The sequence below is a fragment of the Fundulus heteroclitus genome, chromosome 20 (genome assembly GCF_011125445.2).
Source record: "Fundulus heteroclitus isolate FHET01 chromosome 20, MU-UCD_Fhet_4.1, whole genome shotgun sequence".
Taxonomy (NCBI): domain Eukaryota; kingdom Metazoa; phylum Chordata; class Actinopteri; order Cyprinodontiformes; family Fundulidae; genus Fundulus; species Fundulus heteroclitus.
The window spans coordinates 35603943-35625355 of NC_046380.1; the positions used below are offsets into that span (position 1 = coordinate 35603943).

The window sequence follows — 21413 nt, forward strand, 5'->3', positions numbered from 1 at the left end:
TCGGTACGTAGCGAAGCACGGCTTTATTTTCGAGGCGCAGCGAGAGCCAGCTGCTCTCCGCCGCCGTCTTTGGAAGTAGTCACAGCAGCCCAAGGCATGTTTAAAACAACAGAAACAGCGCTTTGTTTGGTTTGATTCAGCCATACTACAGCAGATTTGACTCAGTCTCAGACACTATAGGCTCGTTATGTTAATCCCGTCGACTTCCTTGGTTAAAATTGCTGCAAGATTTTAATGTTAATTTAACCCAGCACCATAACATGAAGAGAATTGTTAAGAAGAATTTCTTTTTTTTTTTTTTTTTTTTAAATGCAGACTCGGAAGTAAATAGAAAAAAAAAGGAACAGATCTGAAATTCTTCTGCGTGAACCTTTAGTGTTAATTTAGAACAAAGAAGCATTTCAACAGGCCGTTCTCCACTCCCTTCCAGCGCTGAAGTCCCTGCAGGAAAGCTAGTGCGCACATCTGGCTCTTGGCCACGTGCCCATGCCCCCACATTCAGCGGGCGGCCTGGGATTCGTTTCCAGCACGCAGTCTTTGTGCATCCTCTGCCTGCCGCTGGGAGCTCCGAGGCCCTGGCTGGCGTTGGTGACGTCCGCCAGCTCTCGCCTCTCGGTCAGGGAAGTCACCATGTGCTCCAGTTTGGAGCGGATGGCCGAGTAGTGGTGCTGCCGCTCTCTGGACAGCTTGTGGAAAGTCTCCTTTAGCGTAGTGTCCGGTGCTGCGTGGGGGGGCCGGGGAGACCGGTCCTGTCGTGGTTTTTTAGCCGCCGTGTTCGGGCTGAGGTGCTGAGCGTCCGTCTGGGTGTCGCCGTCCGTCACCGACGGGCTGGTCTGAGTTGACGCATGGCAGGAGGACGCGGCGGGGGTGGCTGCGTTTTTCTCTGCAGGGAACTGACCGTTGATGCTGCCGGCCAGGACCTCCTCCTGCATGAGCTTCTGCTCCATCGCCGCCCCGCCGATGGTGGAGGAGTCAGACGCCGCGAGGGTTTTACTGCCAGGGGACGAGGGCTGACCTAGAGGCTGAAACGGTAACGTCCGGGGCTTAGCGCTGGGCGTGCTCGTCAGATGAGCCGGGAAGGCGTGCTTCTCTGGGGCCGCGCGCGGCGAGCAGGTGGCCGAGTGTTTGACGCCGAGATGCTCAGGGACGCCGCTGCCTCGGACGCCCTGAGGCCCGCGGGCGTTTATGGGCTGGGATTGGGCGTAGAGGACGCGGAACTCCTCGTCGAACTTCTCCGTTATCTGACCAGAGAGCTCGATCAGGTTGCTGCTGTTCAGCTTGCCATCGGTCCAGTTAAACCTGGAAGCAGGGAGAAGGTTAAACAGGCTGCGTGAAAACAGGACGGGACAAGTAATCCAACAAGCTCCGTGCATTTGTACAAAGCCCCATTTCCACCAACGGCCCGGTGGTCTGCAGACAGAAGGCGCCAGACAGGTCAGGGATTAAAAATAAGAAATAAAAAGCACAGCTCAAGGCAGGGGTGGCTTATAGAAAAGGGGATAAATATAAGATGTTTTGTTAGAAGCTGCAAAAGACTTGAGACTGGGGCGGAGGTCTAATCTGATCGAGCTTCAGCTGTTTTGCACGGAAAAATCACCAAAAAAATCAACCTGTGGACGTGCAAAGCTGGTAGAGACACTCCCCAAAAGACTTTGGGGAGTGTTCAGGGGGGCTGAACACGGATGCACTCCACACTTTTCAGATTTGTTTGGACAAAACAAGTTGCATAACTCTTTACAACGACGCGCCGCTGTGTGTTGGTGTACCACACCAGGTTTGTGGTTGCGACTCGGGCCTGGCGATATATGGCTGAATGCCGATACACGACATTTATCTTCATATGTTTTTCTTTTCATAAAGTCATAAAAAGGGCATCTGTGAATCACAACTTCAACCCAAAATGTCTGACAGGCACATCTTTTAACAAACAGCTGTAGATAAAAATGAGAAACAGCTGAAAAATAACCTACTGGAACACATAAAAGTGTAATTATAACAAAACATAGACAATCTCCATACAAGCGATATAGTCTCATCTTATCTCTTGATATTTTTTAAATCCTGATACATTGCCTCGCTGTGACGCCGTACCTGTAGGAGCCCGTCGCCACCCTGTTTCCATCGATCAGCATGAAGCGCTCGTGAACCTTCCCGGTAATCCTGGCTCCAGACCTCATGTAGTAGGTCGTGCCGGCTATGGTCCGCACTCTCATGTGCTGAAAGGATTAAGGGCAAATGTTTTAATGCGACGCTTATCTGATGTGCACGCCGTGCCCACAAAAAGGCACAGCCAGCTGACCCAAAGCGAGCGCATACCCGCAGGTCATCGAGGCGAACGCCGACGTTGGCGCACATCTTCAGGAAGGCGGCGCCGCATGACTGGTCCAGCAGGATGTAGACGGGGACCCTGCGGAGGGAGCACGCCTCCTGGAGGTCCTTGAAGACATCCAGGTCTGTGAGGGAGTCCGTCACTATGGCGATCACCTGCAGGTGTGTGGGGGGGAAATAAAATAAAAATCACAGAGGTAATATAATAAAATTCCTGCTCGGGCTCACAGATGTAGCACATGATTGTGTTTTCATTATTATCAGACACGAGACCTCGTTCAGGCAGCGCCGTGAAGCTCTGCCACACACTCGCTGTAACGCGCGCTCTATTGACTGTGGCCCGTTACCATGGCAATCGGCCGCGATGCTTGGTCAGCAAACAAATGACTTTTATGCAGAAGGGAACGTAGGTGCGCAGCAGGGCTTTCCTCTTTCTTTCTTGGGGATTTTTATTTTTTTTTTTCGAGGCGCCGAGGTTCGTCTGCCTCACAGGGGCGGGTGGAATTTGGCACGCCGCGGTGAAGGCTGCATGGGGAGGATTAGACATGGGTGTACCTTCAATACGAAGCTTCGAACTGGTATTATTCAAATGCAGCTTGTCATGCCCCCCCCCCCCCCCCCCGCTCTGCTCTCAGGGCTGCTGTGTGCGGATGCAGAGGCAGAGATGAAGGCCGTTCCTTTGAGCACACCAGTAAACACGGCATTGATACGCCGACTGGCTCCCTTATACCTGCGGAGACGGTTCCCAGCGCAGAAGAACAAAAAAGGACCTCATACTGGGCTCACGCCCGTTTTCTCTTCCAAATTCCACCATCGTTCCGTTGTGACAATTAAAAATCGACACGACGTCGCGTGCCAACAGAACTGAGGCGTAAACGCTCAAAGACTTTTGGGCCTTTCCTCTCTCGCCGTGGGATGGACTCTGAGTAACGGCGTGCTCAGCGGCAGTCAGCTTACAGCTGGTTAAAACGTTGGTTTATCTATTTATTGGTTTCCTTTTGCTAGGGCCTTTGGTTCTTTGCTGCTTCAACATTACTGTCGACTTTTGTGATCTGTATAAAATAGAATAAGAATAACAAATACGTCCACACAGAATTTCCGAAGCTCTCATTTGGTTGTGCCATTTTTTTTTAAGTATAAATACACTAAAGTTCACAATGAATTAATGGCTGACCTTTCCACAGCAGTCAGGATTTAAATATGGCGCCTGGGAGAAAAAAAACAAAAAAAACAAAAAACACAGAGACGAGATAAATGGATGGATGACAATGGATGGATGGAGACAAACATCGCGAGATTGCGCGTGAGTAAAAAAAAACAAAAAAAAAAAAAACAACAACAACATGCTGACTGTATGCACTAGTTCCTCTAATGCAGCACATGGACGCTCTTCTGTCTGTAGAACAAGATGCTCTGCAAGAACAGAGAAGCCCGAGGCTGCATGAACAAGAACAAGAACAAAGCTTTCTTCTGGCCAGGACATTTCATGCATCACAAGAACCCAAGAGCAGAACTTTTTGGACGTCCTCGTAGGTCAGGACAGCACAGATGAACGACAACAGCAAGGTGCAAGAACTGCGAAACCAGGACGGCAAGAACAGAACGCCGGCCTTTTCTTCTCGCGGCCGAGAACAAAGGCGTCTGTTCTTGCAGCGTATGTGCTTGGCTTTAAAGACAGAACGCCACGCGGGTCCCCGGGTCCACTTTCTCTGCCTGCAGCTAAAAGTTTGCCGATCTTAACCCGTATCTATGCAGTCTTGGTCCGTTTGACTTCCTACCAGCCTCTCAGATTTAACGGTCCAACGGGACCCGGAGTGGAGGGTCTGCCTGAACTCAGCAAAACTGCCCAAAATATCACGAGAGTACAGAGGTGGGAAATCCAGGTTTAGGAAGTAAAAATCCTGTACGGAGATTAGTTCCAACCTTTTGCATCTGCAGCTCCACAGCACAGACAGGGACTAAGATCACCTGGTGAAGTGAGCGGGATGAAGGAAGACCAGGCAGGGCTTCACTCTCTGAAGCCGGATTTAACCACATCTGCATGAGTCCTCGCTGCCTGAAGCAGTTCAACAGGCTCTTCTATTTAGCAGACAGCAATAAGAGCCCCTAACAAGCGCTCACAACCTGCCATAGCATGACGACGCTGCACCTAAAAACTCACCTTTTTAAATCTGCATATTCCCTGTAACGTTTTTAATCACCTGTGCTGCGTTTACTGTTCTTTGTCGTTTCTAACTTGTCTTGAGTGTTAAGAAGGGCACTTTTTCAAACAAAACGTTCTATTAGTTTTACTATTGTCAGACTGATGAGGAAATGACAAGACTGTCCCATTTAGATATGGCTGCACATGGATGACCATTGCTATATCCGTGTGTTCAACATTGCAAAGGGACCGTTTGGTCTGCCATACATGGAGCCTCATCCCTGCTGTTTTCTTTTCATCTTTATTTATTTCATACTTTGCTCTTTATATGCAGGTTTGTCAATTTTTTCAATCACCCTACACAGTTGCACATTTCTTTGAATCCAAGCTTGCTATTTTTAAACAAACTGTTTTGCTTGTGTTGGAAACTCGCCTTTAATGTGGTCTCTTATTCTAATTTTTGGTTTACAAATATACATTTTTTTACCTTTGTGTGAATCTGCATGCTTCCATTTGCCTTTCACTTTGCTGCCATTACACCTGGATTTCCCCACTGAGGGAAACGAGATGATATTCCTATGCTATCCCACTGCATCTGCAACAGGTGACAGCGCCTACCATGCTAAAAGTCATAGAGAGCCTTAGAAGTATAAAGGCAGAGAGAAACAGTTGTGGAAAAAAACCCACATTGTGTCACAACTGATATTGCGGTCAAAATATTTTACACCAATTGTGTCATTGCATGACTTTCTTATATTGTGTAGACTTTTTGCTGGCGAAGACTCTTAGTAATCAAGGTCATGGTCATTCCCAAAAAAAAAATCCAGTTATTTTACTTTTTTTGGAAAAAAATTGTGTAGCCTTACTCCTTATCCTGGGGATGAATGGAAAATGACAGACGGATGGATACATGTTTTGCAGAACGGGATGGGAAAAAGACTAGAAACGCACATACTTTCCCTGTTCTGTTTTATTTTATTTTTTTTCATACCAATTCAGGCCTGGAAAATACTTCAGCTCCACGCCTTCCCATCCTCCAGCTGTAAGCGGAGGGCCTGGGAAACACACGCTGTCTTGAAGGTGCAAATCAAAGACTAAATGTGTGTTGGGAGGATTTTCTGATGAATCAGGGAGCACGGCGCGTCGGTCTGCAGGTGAGCAAAGCGAGTCCAGGCACATCTGGCACGCAGGTCCTACACGGGGCCTGGGGTGCAGCTCCGCCTGCAAAGATTCCTGCAAGCTGGAAGGTCTCGGTATAATAAAAGCCGCGGATTAGAGTGACGCATCCCGCTTTCAAGCTGTTTTCTGTCACAGATGTAGAATAAAAGCATCTGCCCTGCGACCACGTCTGACTGGGAAAAGCTCAAACTGAACGCGATAAACACAAACGTCAGTCTAAGTCTATGGGGGACAGCCTGGAGCGCATTTCCGGGAAGAGTCAAAGAGGATTTAGGAATTTTCCGGGAATTCATCTTGTATCTAGAGAACGGTCTGTGATTGGATGATGAATGCATTATAACAATAACAACAACAGCAATAACAATAAGTCTGTTTTAGAAAACAAATCTGCAGCCTTCAAGGTCAAAGTGCAGTATTAAAACTACTGGCGCTCCACGGAGGAGCAGCGCGTAACACCGACGCGTGGGTTCAGAGGACATGCTCTTGCTTCCGGGTTGTTTACCTCTCTGGCACTTTTGATCATCCGCCGCGCAGCCTCTTTGCAGGCGTAGATACTCTCTCCGTAGCTGGGCTGGAAGTGCGCCACGGCCCGCGTCACTCCCCGGTAGGAGCCCGCGGTGAAGGCGGGCCAGCCGATCTCCAGCAGCGGGGGCTCCACGTCGGACACCTCGGGGAAATACGTGACCGAGGAGCAGTCCAACGAGCCGCCGAGCGACTGCTCCAGCTCCTCCCCGTGGAGGGACACGCACCGCGGCGGCGGCACCGCGCTGCCCCGGATCCGCTGGATCTCGTCGTCCGACAGAAAGTTGGGAATCCGCTCCTTCCTGAGGAAATCCAGAAAGTTGTCGACCCCGCCGGAGAGCAGCTCCTCCAGCGCCAGGCGGTGCCTCTCGTTGTAGACCTCCTGCGGGTCCGGGCCGTCGGTCCCGGTGGGTCTCGGGGCCAGCCTCAAAGGGGAGTCGTCCAGTGTCTGCGACAGGGCCATGGCTGGAGCTTCTTCCCTCCGTTCACAGCAGCAGCGCAGGTAACGTCCTCACCTCCAAGGAAGGAGAAATTTGTATTTTGTCGCTTCCCTCGTCGCCGCCTGTCCTGCCTCCCTATTGGCTGGCGGGCGCTGGTCTAACTTGATTGGTGGCTCCGGGCTCGTCCACTCAGGACGTCAGTCTGGCCTGCTGCGGCTCCCATTGGCTCGTTCGGAGGCAAACAAACCTCTCGTCCAGTCCCTCCCACGTATATAATGTTTATAGACCCTCCTGCTCCGCTGGGATCCGGTTGCAGTGCAGAGAGCAGATTAGGCCTGAGACCTCTCACTCTGACAACTTTTCCTTTCAATCAGGAGAAGTCAGGTTCCCGCGCCTTCTGGTTGACTCTAAAAGGTTGACTGAACTTGAACTGCAATCTAAAGAGAGTTTAAAATTACTATTTTTTTTTTACATAAAATATTAAACACAAAGTCATTTTAAACAAAACTGTAAGAATATTTAACATGGTTGAGTGGTAATTATGTTTAGGCTATAAAATGACCTGGGAAGGCATCTTATGTTTTTGGTGTTTGAGGTAAAAAAAAAAAAAGAAAAAGGAGAGGGTTGTGAGCAGCTGCTGAGGGGAGGTGAACACCCATCTCTCCAGGTGCTGTGTAGATATCTTTATATTCTGTTTGGGTCCTATTTTGAAGTCGCTCAGTTTTCTCTGTTCGCCATTAAGTTTTTTTTTTTTTTTTTTAACAATTACGTCACAGTATTTGCTGCTGAGCTGCTAAACAACGTCACAGACTTCCAGCTGATCAATTTCGCAAATCACTATTTTTATGTTTTTCACTGCAATTTTGTTGTCCAAGCTCTAGGATGCCAAAGCTATAAGTGGATAAGTCAGAATGTTTGGTTGTTGGGTGTAAAACCTACGCAATTCCCTACACTGTCCCCCACATAGACATCATATATACGTAGACGCGTCATAGGGCGCAGGTTCGCACGTCAACGTCACCGCCATATTGTATGTGGCAGAAAAAAGTTGAGTTTTGTTATTGTGAACGTGGATCAGAGAAGATGCCACATTCTTGTGCTGCAATAAATACACACACACACACACACATCACATAGATATATATATATATATATATATATATATATATATATATATATATATATATATATTTTATTTTATTTATATATATATATATATATATATATATATATATATATATATATATATATATATATATATATATATATATATGTGTGTGTGTATTATGAATATAAGGATCAATTTGTTAAATCTAAACATTGTGGTCTTCATTATTTCATAAAACCGTGTCACATGTGAACCTTTAGGAACAGACTTTTTGGGTGAGTATTAAAGAGGTAAAATTAATAATATGAGGAAAAAAAGTCCTAGGTCAATAAAGTAAAAATAATCAAACAAACACAAAAGTGATAATGTTATGATAAAAACATCATATTATGAGAATTAAGGGGGAACATTTCCAGAATAATCACAGTTTGTAGAATTATTTCACTCCTGGAGTAATAGGACCAGGTTAGATTATTTTAAATATTTTTATTCTTTAGGAGAATAAATTCAGGAGAATGAAGCTAAAGGGATACGAAAATAAACTTCTATTACAAAAAAATACTATGAATACAAAGTATATTCAGAGATTAAAGTCCCTCTGATACTGTTTAAGTGACTGAGTAACTGCAGATTTGCCACATTTAAGATGGCGGACGCTCTGACGCATCGCAGCATAGGCAGAACCCGCCCAATGACGCGTCTACTCTTATATTATGTCTATGGTCCCCCAGCATACTGCAAAAGGAGGAGGGGTGGGGCATGAAGTGCCTCCTTTGCAATTAAAGAGACAGCACCAAAATCAGTTGCACCTCAGAACAGGAGCAAAAAAAGGGCTAATGGGGCAACACTAACAAGGAATTTAGACCAAAGCATTGCAGTACACTTTATATAAACCATAACTTTAATGATTTAAATGTTAAAAGGCAGGCATTAAAAGCATGACATGTACCCTTTAACATCCTGAGGAAGTTTGCTGGACTTTCCTCACCTGGTATGATATGTAGACATCCAGGAACCTGTAGTTATCAACTCTCTCCTCACCATGTATTGAGAGGGGCGTGTGTGTGGTGTGTTTAGATTTCCTGAAGTCCATAATAATTTATTTTGTCTTTGTGGATAACCAGATTATTTTTCTGGTAGCATAGTGTCAAGAGCTGGATCTCCACTCTGTGCTGATCCATTATGATCAGGAATCAGATTTACCATAGTGGTATTTCAGTTCTAAATGGAAAGGCAGCAGTTTTTCCTACAAAATATGAAACACCCAATTTAGCATGATTATCAAGAATATTTTTTTGATTTTGATATAGACTTGAGCAAAACTATAGAATAACCACTGGCTGTTCATTTGGTAGAACAAACTATTTTGCTTTTTATAGAGAAACAGTATGGCGATCTATATCCCAGGTAATTTATCAGATTAACAGCTTGAGTACCCAGGTGCTTGCTGTTCAGCACTTATAGTCTGCCACTTGTTTAATTAAAGAGAAAAAAAAACAGCATTCCCCTTAAAAAGCGACTTTTAGTGTCCATGTCATAAACGTCCAGGCTTGGAAATTACAAAACAGCTCAAACTGTGTTACTTGACAGCGAGTGAAATGTGTTGAAACCTTCTTTCAACTAGTTGACCCACAGAGAGCAGCAACGGGTGGGGGAGGGTTAGGGATGTGCTATACTCTATGCTCCATACAACCAAGAGAAGAACTCAGGTCACCTGGTATCACTGGGAAAAAAATTATAAAAAACATTTTAAAACCATAACTTATTAAATCTTGCACGTGTAAACTTGGTTTTACATGCTTCCTTTCACCATCAGACTGAATTACAACATCATTTATATAAAAGAAATAGACATGTTGCAGAAAAATAAGAGAAGTTCACTGTTATTTTTAGAATAACAGCACAGTGTCACTGTCAAGGGCCTAAATGTTTACATAAAATGCTTAGCCTTTGTCATGATCTAGAAAATACATCCAACTGGGGTGTTCATGGCTTTTACAGAGACATGGAGCTTGTCGGGCAGGCTAAACATGAAATATCACTTCAGCTCAATTCCTTCCGTTAACAAGAAAGGTAATCTTAAAGCACAGGACAAACAGGTCCAACACACATACAGCTATACAGCAATAATATATTCAGTCCAGTCCAGCTGTATGGACAGATTCATATTCAATTGTAGAGTATAGTTTGATCCTATAATCTTAAAAGAATGTAATCAAATTCGGGAACATTTAAATATCAGTTTTGGGTAACAGCACTAAGGTCCCCCTCAAGGGCATGTGTGTGTGTATTTATATGTGTGTGTGTATATATATATATATATATATATATATATATATATATATATATATATATATATATATATATATATATATATATATATATATATATATATATGCTTATTCATGAAAATGGAAATACAACCAAATGAGCGATGTGTGGGATACATTTTTATTTTCCGCTTGAAACAGAATTACACAATCTTCTATTGAAAAGTATACCAAATCAGAAGAAAAGTAGAAGAGATTAAAATGAATTGAGTGACAGCACAGGTCATGGTCAAGGCCCTGACACGTGTGTTAGAAAGTTAATATTTTCAGAGAAGACATCAGACTGTTTTTGGGGGGGCTTCTTACATATTCGCCAGGAAGGCTAAACGTGAAAGATGAACTAACGAAAGCTTCTGTTCAAATCAGGACATGCAATATGTTGAATATCAAAATTAAAAAATAGGTGAAACTTAGCTAAACTGTAGGACAGCACTCAGGTACCCTTCAAGGCCCGAATCTATGTTTATATATATTAAAAGGTTTTACCTTTCAACAAAAAAACAAAACAACATCTAGGTTTTGTGTTCCTGGCGGTTTTTACATACATGTGGACCATGTGAGATGAGCTAAAGAAAGCAAGTTGAATTTTATTCTTTTTACTTATGCGAGGATTTATTCATTAAGCAATAGAAATATGGGGGGGGGAGCACATTTAGTTTATCTAAATGGCAGCGATACATTTAAACTGAGTATTACGGTAAAATGAAACACCATCCAAGAAGTCCTCCAGCTTCCTACACCAACCCTTTAGGACATGCAAATATAATTTTAATCAGAGACTTAGACTTAGTCATCACGCGCTATAGCCTGCTTACACCAGGTCATGCCTCTTCTGCAACCCTGCGATCCAGAGGGTTTATGCTTTAATGATGGGTGATTCATCCGTCTCATAGATATTTCGTTCCCACCCCCCTCCTGACTCTACACAGCTATTGGCAACTTCTGAATCTGGTAAGGACATATGTCCTTAGATCCATTTTTGTCATACTGGAGGCGTATAGAACTGCTTCCATGTGTTCTTCTACTCAGAGTATATTTATGCTGCATGCACAGAAGGCCTCTGGGTAGGCCAGTACAGTCCACCCACTTGTTAACTTAAGATCCTTATATAGATCTACACATTAATAAATCAGTTATATCGATATACCTTTGAAACATGCGTGCCAAAACGTCAAGGCCTTCAGAATGATATTGTTACCAAATCACCTCCAAGATTCCGTTCCGTTTCTACTATCTTATGTGACATTATTTCATTTAATCCCATTTTCACGCACTCTATTGTCCTGCAACGCATTATTGCCAGCGTGCTCCTTTTCGTGTTTGGAGCCCGCGCGCTCCTCTCTCTCTCTCTCTCGGCGCTTTTACGCACAGAAAGGCCAACGGGGTCAGAAGGGCCGCAGCCGCGCAAATCACATTTTACAGGGCGCGCATCAGTACAGCAGCTCTAATTTGATTCAAGGGAAATTACCCCCCTGCGTTTAAACACGCACACACGGGTGGTCAGGCTACGGTTACGGCCCATCTGCACTAATTTGCTCTCAAATAATTACGCGTGTGCGTAAAAATGTCCATTTGAGCCGTTGGGCTGACAGGCATGCGCTTTAAATGACAGCTCCCACGACGGCGATACGCAGCGCAGCCCATCAAGTGGTCCTTTTCTCCCCTCTTCCTCTTCCTCCCAAATAAGACAGACATCTACTGGAAAAGCATGTGACTTAATTAATTAGATTTTTTTGGAAGGGGAAACGTCAGAGCGCACGAATTTAGATGAGCTTCCCAATTTAAACAACGAATCCACGCGCACTGCTTCCCCCCCCGCTACGAAGATAAAACCCAAATGTGCAGAGGGATCAGTGCACCCTCCATTTTTTTGGTACAAGCACTCACTCCCTCACTCACTCACTCACTCACACACATGCATACATCCCCATCTCATCCCCGCCCCTCTCCAAAATTTCAGATGAAAAGGCTTTTGGATTTTGGATGACGCTCCGCGTCACGTGTTCATAGGAAATACACTCGCTATAATTTTTTGGAGCTCCCTCGTCCTGCGCCGCCGACCGTAGTTGTTTTTTTTTGCCGTCCTCGTACAGCGGAGCCGACGGCTTTGGGAAGGTAGTGCAATGTAACGTACCTTGCCGTGGTCACCGACGGGTTCACCCCAGTTCACCGGGTTTACTTGAGGAGAGCTGCCGCCCCCTTTCTTTCTTTTTCTTTTTTACTCGACTCCTTCTTCTCATTCTTCTCAAAGCGAAACGAGCGGAGCCAAAATCATTTATTTATGTATTAATGTCGGATTCCATCTTTCCCTCCGCGGCCGCCGCTGAGGTAAGGACTCAACCACTCTCCCACAGCCCACACACACACACACACGCACACACACACACATACACGCACACACACCTCGGTATATCCCCGCGGTGCGGTTTCCAAAGTTGTTTACTGAATTTATATGTCGCTGTTGAATATAAAATTTCGGCTGGTGCCGCGGTGAAGGCAGCACATATCAAGTCGCCAATGTATAAAATGGCGACAGTAGGTGGAGGAAGGGGGAGTGGAGGATTTTTGGGGAATATAAGGTTGTACGGAGCGCCGTCGGGAGGTCGGCTCCGAGGCGGCGTGTTGCCCCACAGCCGTGGCAGCGGAGTGAAACGGGTTAACTCGGCAGTTTGTTACAGTCGGGCTCCAGCAGCGGATCCCCCCCCCCCCCCCCGCTCTGCTGGATCTGCGCTCCCTCTCTATACTATGTGGCGGAGCTGCTTATATTATTGCACAACGCGCCGTGTTTCTCCACTGCGCTTTTTTTTTAGTTGTGAAAGACTTTTGAACGCAAGCGCCCCCACTCATGCGTGTTCAGGTTGTCTCATTTTTTCTTCTCACTCTTCATGACTTTTCTCCCTCCCTCACGCCCCAAGGTAGGCCTTTATATTTGGATTCATTTGCTTTTCTGATTTCCTCCTCTTCCTCCTGCCAACATGTGCCATACGCGCACCGAACAGGGCCGGTCCCACACTATAGCAGGCCCTCAACCCTGGGGGGCACACTTGAGTAACTGTGTCAAATGTTGAGGATAACTCAACAATTTTTCTCTCTCTTGCTCTCTGTATATATATATATATATATATATATATATATATATATATATATATATATATATACATACATACATACATACATACATACATTATATATATATATATATATACACACACACACACACACACACACACAATCTTCTAACTAAACAATAGCATCCATTGATCCATTGTATGACTCACTGTATATAACTGAATGCACCTTTCCTACTCTGCACCTTCTTGTATGAGCCGATGTGGCAAGTGAATTTCTCCATTGTGAGATCAATAAAGCCTATCTTATCTTATCTTATCTTATCATGTTTTTGTATTTCACCATTTACTCAGGAGAAGGCGCACTATTAGTAAACTGGATTACACTATTATTGCTTCACTCTGTCACCTTCCATTCTTAGGATAGCTGCTATCGTCTCTTGCATGTATCTAAACATACTAATTTGGCACTAAGTGTCCATCCAGCAGACAATTTATTAGAAAGTAAAAAGGAACCCAAGAATCCTTTGCAATGTCAATCATGCGTACACTCATCATGTGGTGATTTTGTCAAAAATGAGCATTTTAATTCACTACAGTAAGATCCGGCTGTGGGGCACGCACCAACAGAGCTATGACAGCATCCTGCTTTTCATTTTCAAATGAACACTTTGTGCATGTTTAATTTGAGATCTTGTGTTGATCACTACGAGTCAGTTTGGGATATGTAATGGGTTGGATTTGGCCTGCGGGCTGTAAAATACCCAGGCCCGCCCTAACCAGAGGAGCCCACTTCTAGCCCATTGTACAGTGGCTGTTCTTGGACGGATAGTGCGTCCTTTGTAAGGTTTCATTAAATGAATTATCAGTGGACAATAATTCTGTCCATGTTTCACTAGTTTATACATTTCAGTTTTTCCAAGAAGAAATTAAAAATTTTCCTTTTTTTCACTAAAGGGATAAAGGTTTTATAGATAACGTATTAAAGAATCTGTGTTCAGTGAAGAACTGTCCGGCTGAGGGTTATTGAGTTTAAATATTTCAGATTTGGATCTAAAAATTATCCCTTGCAGTTCAGATTCCTTAAAAAAACAAGTGAAAACAGCCGTTTGATTCAGCATGGAGTCGGAGGCTGCACGATGGACGACATCTCCAGTCACACCAGGGGCGGCCCTAGACAGGGGCGGCAGGGGCCAGTGCCCCTGTAGAACTGGTCCTGGCCGCTCTACCCAAGACATAATAATTTTCTATGATGACATGCGCTAGCCCAGAAACCGTAACTGATGGGTCGCTCGGCCCAACTTCACTTATTTACTTTTACAGTTTTGCATTAACAGTGATTAGGAAATGAAGGTGTTTCACTTTTAGCTTCAGCCGTAATGAGCTCAGATCACGGTTTTCATCTCCCAGATCAGGGATCTGCAACCTGCAGCTTCAGAGCCGCAGGTGGCTCTTCGGCCTTGCGGCTCACTTAACATATTAAGCAGAGAAATGTTTTTATTTTTGTTTCATTCTTTTGCTCTGTGCTCCCATGAACAAACACTGGCCCCCCTGGTAAATCTGGTCTAGAACCAATATCCGCCCGTATTATCTGGTCATATTTGCTAGCAAGTCTTACAAACTGCAAGACATAAGGGGGGCATTAACCCTTTTCATAGGACGACTGATTGAAATGTTTTTTTTTTGTTGGAGTCCCTGGACTGCCCCCTGCGACTGAAGGGCGCTCTGGTCGTTTTGTGAAAACCTTCATTTTTTTTTAACTGTGCAATCTTGTCACAGATTGGTGACAGAAGTGTCCGTGGCTCTCTCCTGATGAGGTTCTACTGTGAAAGTGGGTGTTTTAGGACTCCAGCTGTGGCGGGCAGCAGCCCCGCCTCCAGCGGGGGGGGGTTTCTTCTGTCCGATAGTTCATTAGCAGGAGTGCACCATGTCCAGCAAAACAAAGAGAAATTAGCTCTCACTGAGCCGCTCTGGCAGCCCGTGTGTGCTCGGCTCGGCCCGGTGAGCTCAGTGTGTGCCCGGGTTTTTTTTTTTTTTTTTGGTTTTGTTTTAGTGTTTTGTTTTTTTTTTCACTCCGGTAGGGCGCTTACACTGGGGGAATGTCAATTCCCTTTTGTGGATCTCTGGGAACAGTCTTCCATCTCCCTTCTCGGAACTGCTCTAATGAGGCCAGGCATATTGCTTTTCATCCTGCACTCCCTGCAATTAGGCACAGCTCGTAGTTTTCGTTATGGCCCCGGCTGAGTGTTTGTATACAGACACAAAACGCAGCGGGCCAAGAGTGCCCATTCCCCCATGAACGACACGCCACGGCTCATATTCCTGGAATAATGCGCGTCTCAGGATCCGCTGCTCCGACTCCTAACAGCAACAGACGCTGTGTTTTTGTCTGCCTTCCGCGGCTCAAAATGAATCCCATGCCAGAGAATACAGAGGAGAGGGTCATATGGTCATGATTTGCAGATTTAGCCGACATGGAGTGTATAACATTCCTGGAGTTCAGAGGAGAGCGGGAGGAGAAAAAAAAAAAAGAGAAAAGAAACTACAGTCTGATGCCAACTGGATCTTCAAACTGTTTTTACACAAACAGATCCTCGCAGAAAATTCTCCAAAAAAACGACGACGGAGGGTCCCATTTATACCCTTCCTGAAAGGACGGCGGTCTACACAGGTTCGCTTTTATTAGAGCCTTTCATCCCTCTCGGCGTTGCTTTTGTCGTCGGACCAATGCCGTATGGAAGCCCAGCCCGCTCAGAGAGCCTCACTAAACCAGCATGTTTGCATAGTTCCAACCAAAAGAAATGTCTGTGCTCTGAAAAAAAAAAAAAAAAAAAAGCCTTGAGGCTAGTGGGGTGGTGGGCGGGTGGAAGAGCCCCTGCCTCTTTTTCTCTGTCCCGTGTAAGAAAGGTTCGGTCAGCGGGAGCGGCGTGGCATGTGCCAGGCTTTGGCGGTTTTGACGAGGCTGTAATGTCAGCCATTTTAAGCCGGACGGCACAATGGGCGCCGAGCCGCCATCTTTCGTTCTTTTCGCCCTTAAATGTTCCTTACGAGTGCCGGTAGTCTTGGCTACGCAGCGGAGGGAGTTGTTAATTAAAACGTGATGCGAGAGGATGCGTGACTTAGGGTCTTATTTTTCTGTTTATCTGCCTGTCACTCAACTGGGCGGCGGGCGGGAGCGTTGGAAACGGCGAGGGCTCGCGTCGTCGGCGCCGCAGCTTCCATCAGGCGACCGGGGCGGCCAGGTGGAGGGCAGAAGGTACGCGCCGTACCGCCTCGGCCTGCAGGCCTCCGCGCTGGTTTGGACGGGACAAAAACCCCAGACAGGGGGTCATTGGGGGCTTGTTCAGCCGTGATGTTCCTCCCATCAGGCCCCATCGACCAGAGCGACACAGCTGCGGAGGAACGCTGTTGCGGGCCTCGGCCAAAGTGGAACCTCAGACCTAGTGTGGACTTTTCAAACACGGCCAGCAGGACGTTGGGATTAGGTCTGCCCCACTCCGGACGGAGTCCAAGGAATTCACCGTGTGTGTGTGTGTGTGTGTGTGTGTGTGTGTGTGTGTGTGTGTGCCTGGCTGTTTTTGGTGGGTGTGGGCAGGCGACTGTGCAGTGTGTGTGTGTGTGTGTGGCGTGGTGGGCAAGGGGAAGAGTGGAGTTGCCATGGCAATGTTAACACATGAGTGGCATCACCGACCGGTCTCCCAGTGGACGAGGCTGCAGTTATGGAGGTAAAGGGGGGGCGGGGGGAGGGGGGGGGATGGGGGCAAGGGTGTGTGATGAGGAGGAGAAGCACGAAGCTGGCTGACAGCACATGCGTCTCAGACTACGAACACAAACACGTCCATCTGAAGGCAACACGGCGAGACGAGGCAGACCACACATGACCGTCCTGCCAGGGTCTTCATCTGGACAGGAGTGGGGGACCTGTAGGCGCGCTGCGCTAATGACCCTAATGACTCTCAATTACCATCCTGTCAGAACAAACCCCCCCCCCCACACACACACACACACACACACACACACACACACACACTGACTGGACACTGGAGCCAGCCGAACACGCAGGAAAACGGAACAATCGCAGTCGGACAGTCAGCCGTCTGGAGCCCCCCCCAGCGCTGGATCACGTTCCTCCTTATAAATGAGGCACCATTGTTCCCAGTCCCCTCCCTGTGGAGGACAGTCATTTTTCTCTGTCCCTGGCTTATATTTGGGTGTCCAGCTGATCCACTCACATGACGTTAATCTGTTTAATGGATGTTTGGCAGAGACGTTCTTGCTAAACAGATTTTTTCGATCATTCAAATGTGTCTGTCAGGAGTCCCCCCCCCCCCCCCACCCCCATTTCTCTTTGCCCTGCCAGCAAAGGGCAGGTTTTCTCCATTTTTTTAAGACACTCTGCAGATCACTGTCAGAGCGAATTACCCAAAAAAACAAAAGTTGTCATAGGCTAGAGGATTTCTGCTTTCATTTTTGATTTTGCGGAGGGGGGTGGGGGGGTGGGGGTGTTTTTGTTGTCGCCCCTCTGCGGCTGTCTCGCCGGGAGGCTCTTTACCAGCTCCTCACTTCTGAGAGTGAAGATTTGGAGAGCCGTGCAGGTGCTAAATGGTGCGGAGGTGAGGGGGGCGTGTGTGCCCACGCAGGGTGTCAGCGGGGAGGAATATTGAAACGGCACAGCCTGTCATCATCCTCATCATCATCAGTCATCCTCTCACTTCACACCCAGAGCGTCTGAGTTCCGTCTTCCTTTGTCCTTCCCTCTCCTCCAGCCATCATGTCCCCATTCATGTGACAGGCGGCACAACAAACGCACAGATCTGCGTTCGCCTAACGTCAGCCGGAGGTGACCCAGCGATCGGGGAGTGTCTGAATCCGTGGACTGTTTTGAATTAAATTTTAATGTCTCGCAGCCACTTTGCAGCCTTGCTCCTCTTTTCCGCTGGTAGCAGCTTGCTGTGGGTTGGGGATGGATTTTTTTTTTCTTCTCACTGTTGTAATATTGTAATTACTGCAGCAGTTTATGAGGGGAGGAGAGGGAATACACGCTGGTTTCTCTTAATTGATTTGCTTGAATAGGAACAACACGCTCAAGTGTACGGAGCCTTGCCAAAGTATTCACATGGCTTGATTTTTATTTTTTTTTAGTTATTCTATTTTCACATTTCGTGACACTATCAGCCACAGACGTCTCCTTGTTTTATTGGGGGGTTTGCGTGATAGACCAACAGCGAGGGAAGGGAACAGGTTATTTTTTACAAATAAAAATCTGAAAAGTATGGCGTGCTTTTGTATCCAGCCCCTTTTACTCCGACTCTCAGCGCTTGATTGTGATTTAATCTGGGTGATTTAATCTGGGTCTAAATCCAGCTGGTCTGTGAGGGCCTCAGACGGTTGTTGGACATCAGTAGTGAACAAACCAGCGTCATGGAGACCAAGGAGCACAGCGGACAGGGAAACCTCTTATAGGCTGCAAGAGACTGGGGATGAGGTTCACCTTCCAGCAGCAAACCAACCCAAAGCACACAGAGGTAACTGCAGGTTTAGAAAAAAGGCAGGTCTGTGCTAGAATGGCTCGGTGCAAAGTCCAGACCTAAGCTCAACAGAGGTTCATGTGGCAAGACTTGAAAACTGACGTTCACAGCTACTCTCCCTCCAGTCAGACTAGGACTGGGGTATTTTGCAAAGAAGACCAGACCAAACGATCTGTTTTCTAGATGTGCAAAGCTTGGAAGAAGCACAAAAAAACCGTGCAGCTGCAATCACAACCTAAAATGGTTCTGCAAAATATTAACTCAGGCTGGCTGAATACTGGTGCATGGACACTTATTTAGATTGCCTTTTAATTGGCAGAATAACAGTAAACCATAAATCATCTCCTTTTAATGTCGCCCTACTCCGTCTTGGGTTTATCACGCAGTATGAAAACGTTCCAGGTCACTGTGCAAGAATACAATATACAGTTTGATAGTAATTAGATTTAAGAGCAATGTTTAAAAGAGCACCTCCACAGGGGAGGTGTGCTATAAATCTCAGAGCTGCCGTCGAATCCGGTGGAACGTGTCAACCCCATCAGAGCTTAAACCTAACTTGATCCCAATTGTTTTGAGAGGCTTCTTCTTCTGGGAAAAAAGCTGAATGGTTCAAACACGGTTTTAGTCCGGCACACGCTTGCCTCGCCGGCGCTCGCTCCGAGCGTGGGTGTTCAGAAAAAGCCCGTCTGAGAGCTGTGCCACTTCTCGCTCTCTTCAGATGCAGCGTGGCTCCTCTGGTCTGCTGGGATGAAAAGAGTTTCCTCCCTGTGCGCCACAGAGCCAGTGCCAGCGTGAGGACGTACGACACACCAGGGACGGCCCTCGTCTGAGCGGTCGGCTTACCTCGCAGCCGAAAACACAAGGCCGGGCTTTTCAGGAGCATCCATTCAGCGGCTCCCTGTCTGGACAGCCCTTGTCTTGTGTCTGATCGCACGCCTCGCCCGCTACATAAAGCAGCCCATTCTTCTGATAGCTGACCTGATTCTTTATGTAACCTCGCTCAACTTTGTTTTGGGCCTTTTTTTTCGTTCAGGAAGTTTAGTGTTATTTTTTTTTTTTGTCTTCTGAGATAAGCTTCTGTACAAGGCCAGACTGGACACAGAAGAATCCCTTCTCCTGCGGAGTCACAGCACTGTTCATGTTACCCGTTCTGTTACTTTATCTCCAACATACCCAGGGAAAGATGTATCTGCAAAACGACAGCATTGGTTAATATTCACCTTGCTTTCTGCTGTCTGCCAAACGGATAACCTGTGAGTAACAGCAGCGGCTGATGTTTATCTGGTTTGTCTTCATAGCGTACAAGATTTGTCTACATTTAACTTCATTCCCTTAAAATTTTCCAAAGTAAGGGGGCTCAGAACTCGTCCAGAACTGCATTTCCTCTCCCACAACCTGGATGTGTTTGTCGCCAAAGTTTATAATTATTGTTTGGATGTAATTATTGGTGCCCATCCAAAGAAGGCAAGGCTTCGCGATGTGTCAGCTACTTTTTATGGACGGTCTTGTCTTGCTTCCCCGGCATTACAGAGAAAACAAATGACAAAGTGTGTCCATATTGGCAACAGCCCATCATTCCAGCAAAATCTTTCTTTAGGAACTGGTGAAAACCTAGCAGAGTAAACTCTAAAAACTGCTGAGTTATGGGTTTGATCCGACATACTGGCTCAGGTTTTCAACCCAGATCGTTGGTTAGAGTGACTGATGTCCACAAAAGGCTATTATAGCGTGCTTTGAATACACAAACCTGTGATCTGAACTACTGAACAAGTAATCTTTGGGTTAAAATGAATATGTTTAGATTTTTAGCCTACTTTTGCATATAGACAAATCAAATTCAAAGAAAAATAAATAACGACAACCTTATAATGTCTAATACACTTTTGTAATTGCAAACAGTGACATTTGAATGACAAAACCCAGTCTTGGTATAAAGCAGTGGCCCTGAATCAAATAATCAGGTCATTAGCAGGACTATGGCAAACTTGACAACATACTGAGGAGGTAATTCAGCCGTTTGATTCAGGGATGTTGGATCAGGGACACATTTAAGAGTTCCAGGACACCGGACCTTGAGGACCACTGGTACAGAGTGGTATCAGAGATAACCTGGTCCTGGTTTAGTCATTTAGCTGTGAGTGAAAGGAGTTCCGCATTGCCGGCAGTAAGTCGGACTCGTTTCCAGTGAGAGTTGGACTCCGCCAAGGTTGCCCTTTGTCACCGATTCTGTTCATAACTTTTCTGGACAGAATTTCTAGGCGCAGCCAACGTGTTGAGGGGATCCGTTTTGGTGGCCTTAGGATTGCATCTCTGCTATTCGCAGATGACGTGGTCCTATTGGCTTCATCAGGGCGTGATCTACAGCTCTCACTGGAGCGGTTCACAGCCGAGTACGAAGCGGCCGGGATGAGAATCAGTGCCTCCGAATCCGAGACCATGGTCTTGAACCGGAAAAGGGTAGAGTGCCTTCTCCGGGTTGGGGAGGATGTGCTGCCCCTAGTGGAGGAGTTCAAGTATCTTCGGGTCTTGTTCACGAATGAGGGGAAGATGGAGCGGGAGAAAAACAGGCGGATTGGTGCGGCGTCTGCTGTGAAGCGGGCGCTGTACCGATCCGTTGTGGTGAAGAGAGAGCTGAGCCAACGTTCCTACCCTCATCTATGGTCATGAGCTTTGGGTCATGACCGAAAGAACGAGATCCCGGATACAAGCGGCTGAAATGAGTTTTCTCCGTAGTGTGTCTGGGCTCTCCCTTAGAGATAGGGTGAGG

General features: G+C 46.3%; 2 protein-coding genes across 4 annotated transcripts in view; one reads left to right on the forward strand and one right to left on the reverse strand.

Moving 5' to 3' along the window:
- On the reverse strand, nt 1-12282 carry fam83d (family with sequence similarity 83 member D). Of its 2 annotated transcripts, XM_036124726.1 has the most exons (6): nt 12185-12276; nt 9304-9443; nt 6153-7049; nt 2317-2484; nt 2092-2216; nt 1-1299 (listed from the first exon to the last, which is right to left on the reverse strand). In XM_036124726.1, the coding sequence occupies exons 3-6, from the start codon at nt 6633-6635 to the stop codon at nt 453-455; spliced, it is 1623 nt and encodes a 540-aa protein (XP_035980619.1). In that variant the 5' UTR covers nt 6636-7049; nt 9304-9443; nt 12185-12276; the 3' UTR covers nt 1-452. The 2 variants fall into 2 exon arrangements, with proteins under 2 accessions (XP_035980619.1, XP_012710423.2); XM_012854969.3 differs by lacking the exon at nt 9304-9443 and having other exon boundaries at nt 12185-12282.
- Nucleotides 6564-21413, forward strand: part of si:ch211-232b12.5 (zinc fingers and homeoboxes protein 3) — a 27878-nt gene continuing 13028 nt past the window's right edge. Inside the window, exon 1 of one of the 2 annotated variants that reach the window (XM_021311986.2) lies at nt 6564-6674. The gene's annotated coding sequence lies outside the window, so the exon portion shown is untranslated. Of the gene's footprint in view, nt 6675-12258; nt 12379-21413 lie in introns of those variants that run through there. The other variant, XM_012854970.3, reaches the window with a different exon arrangement.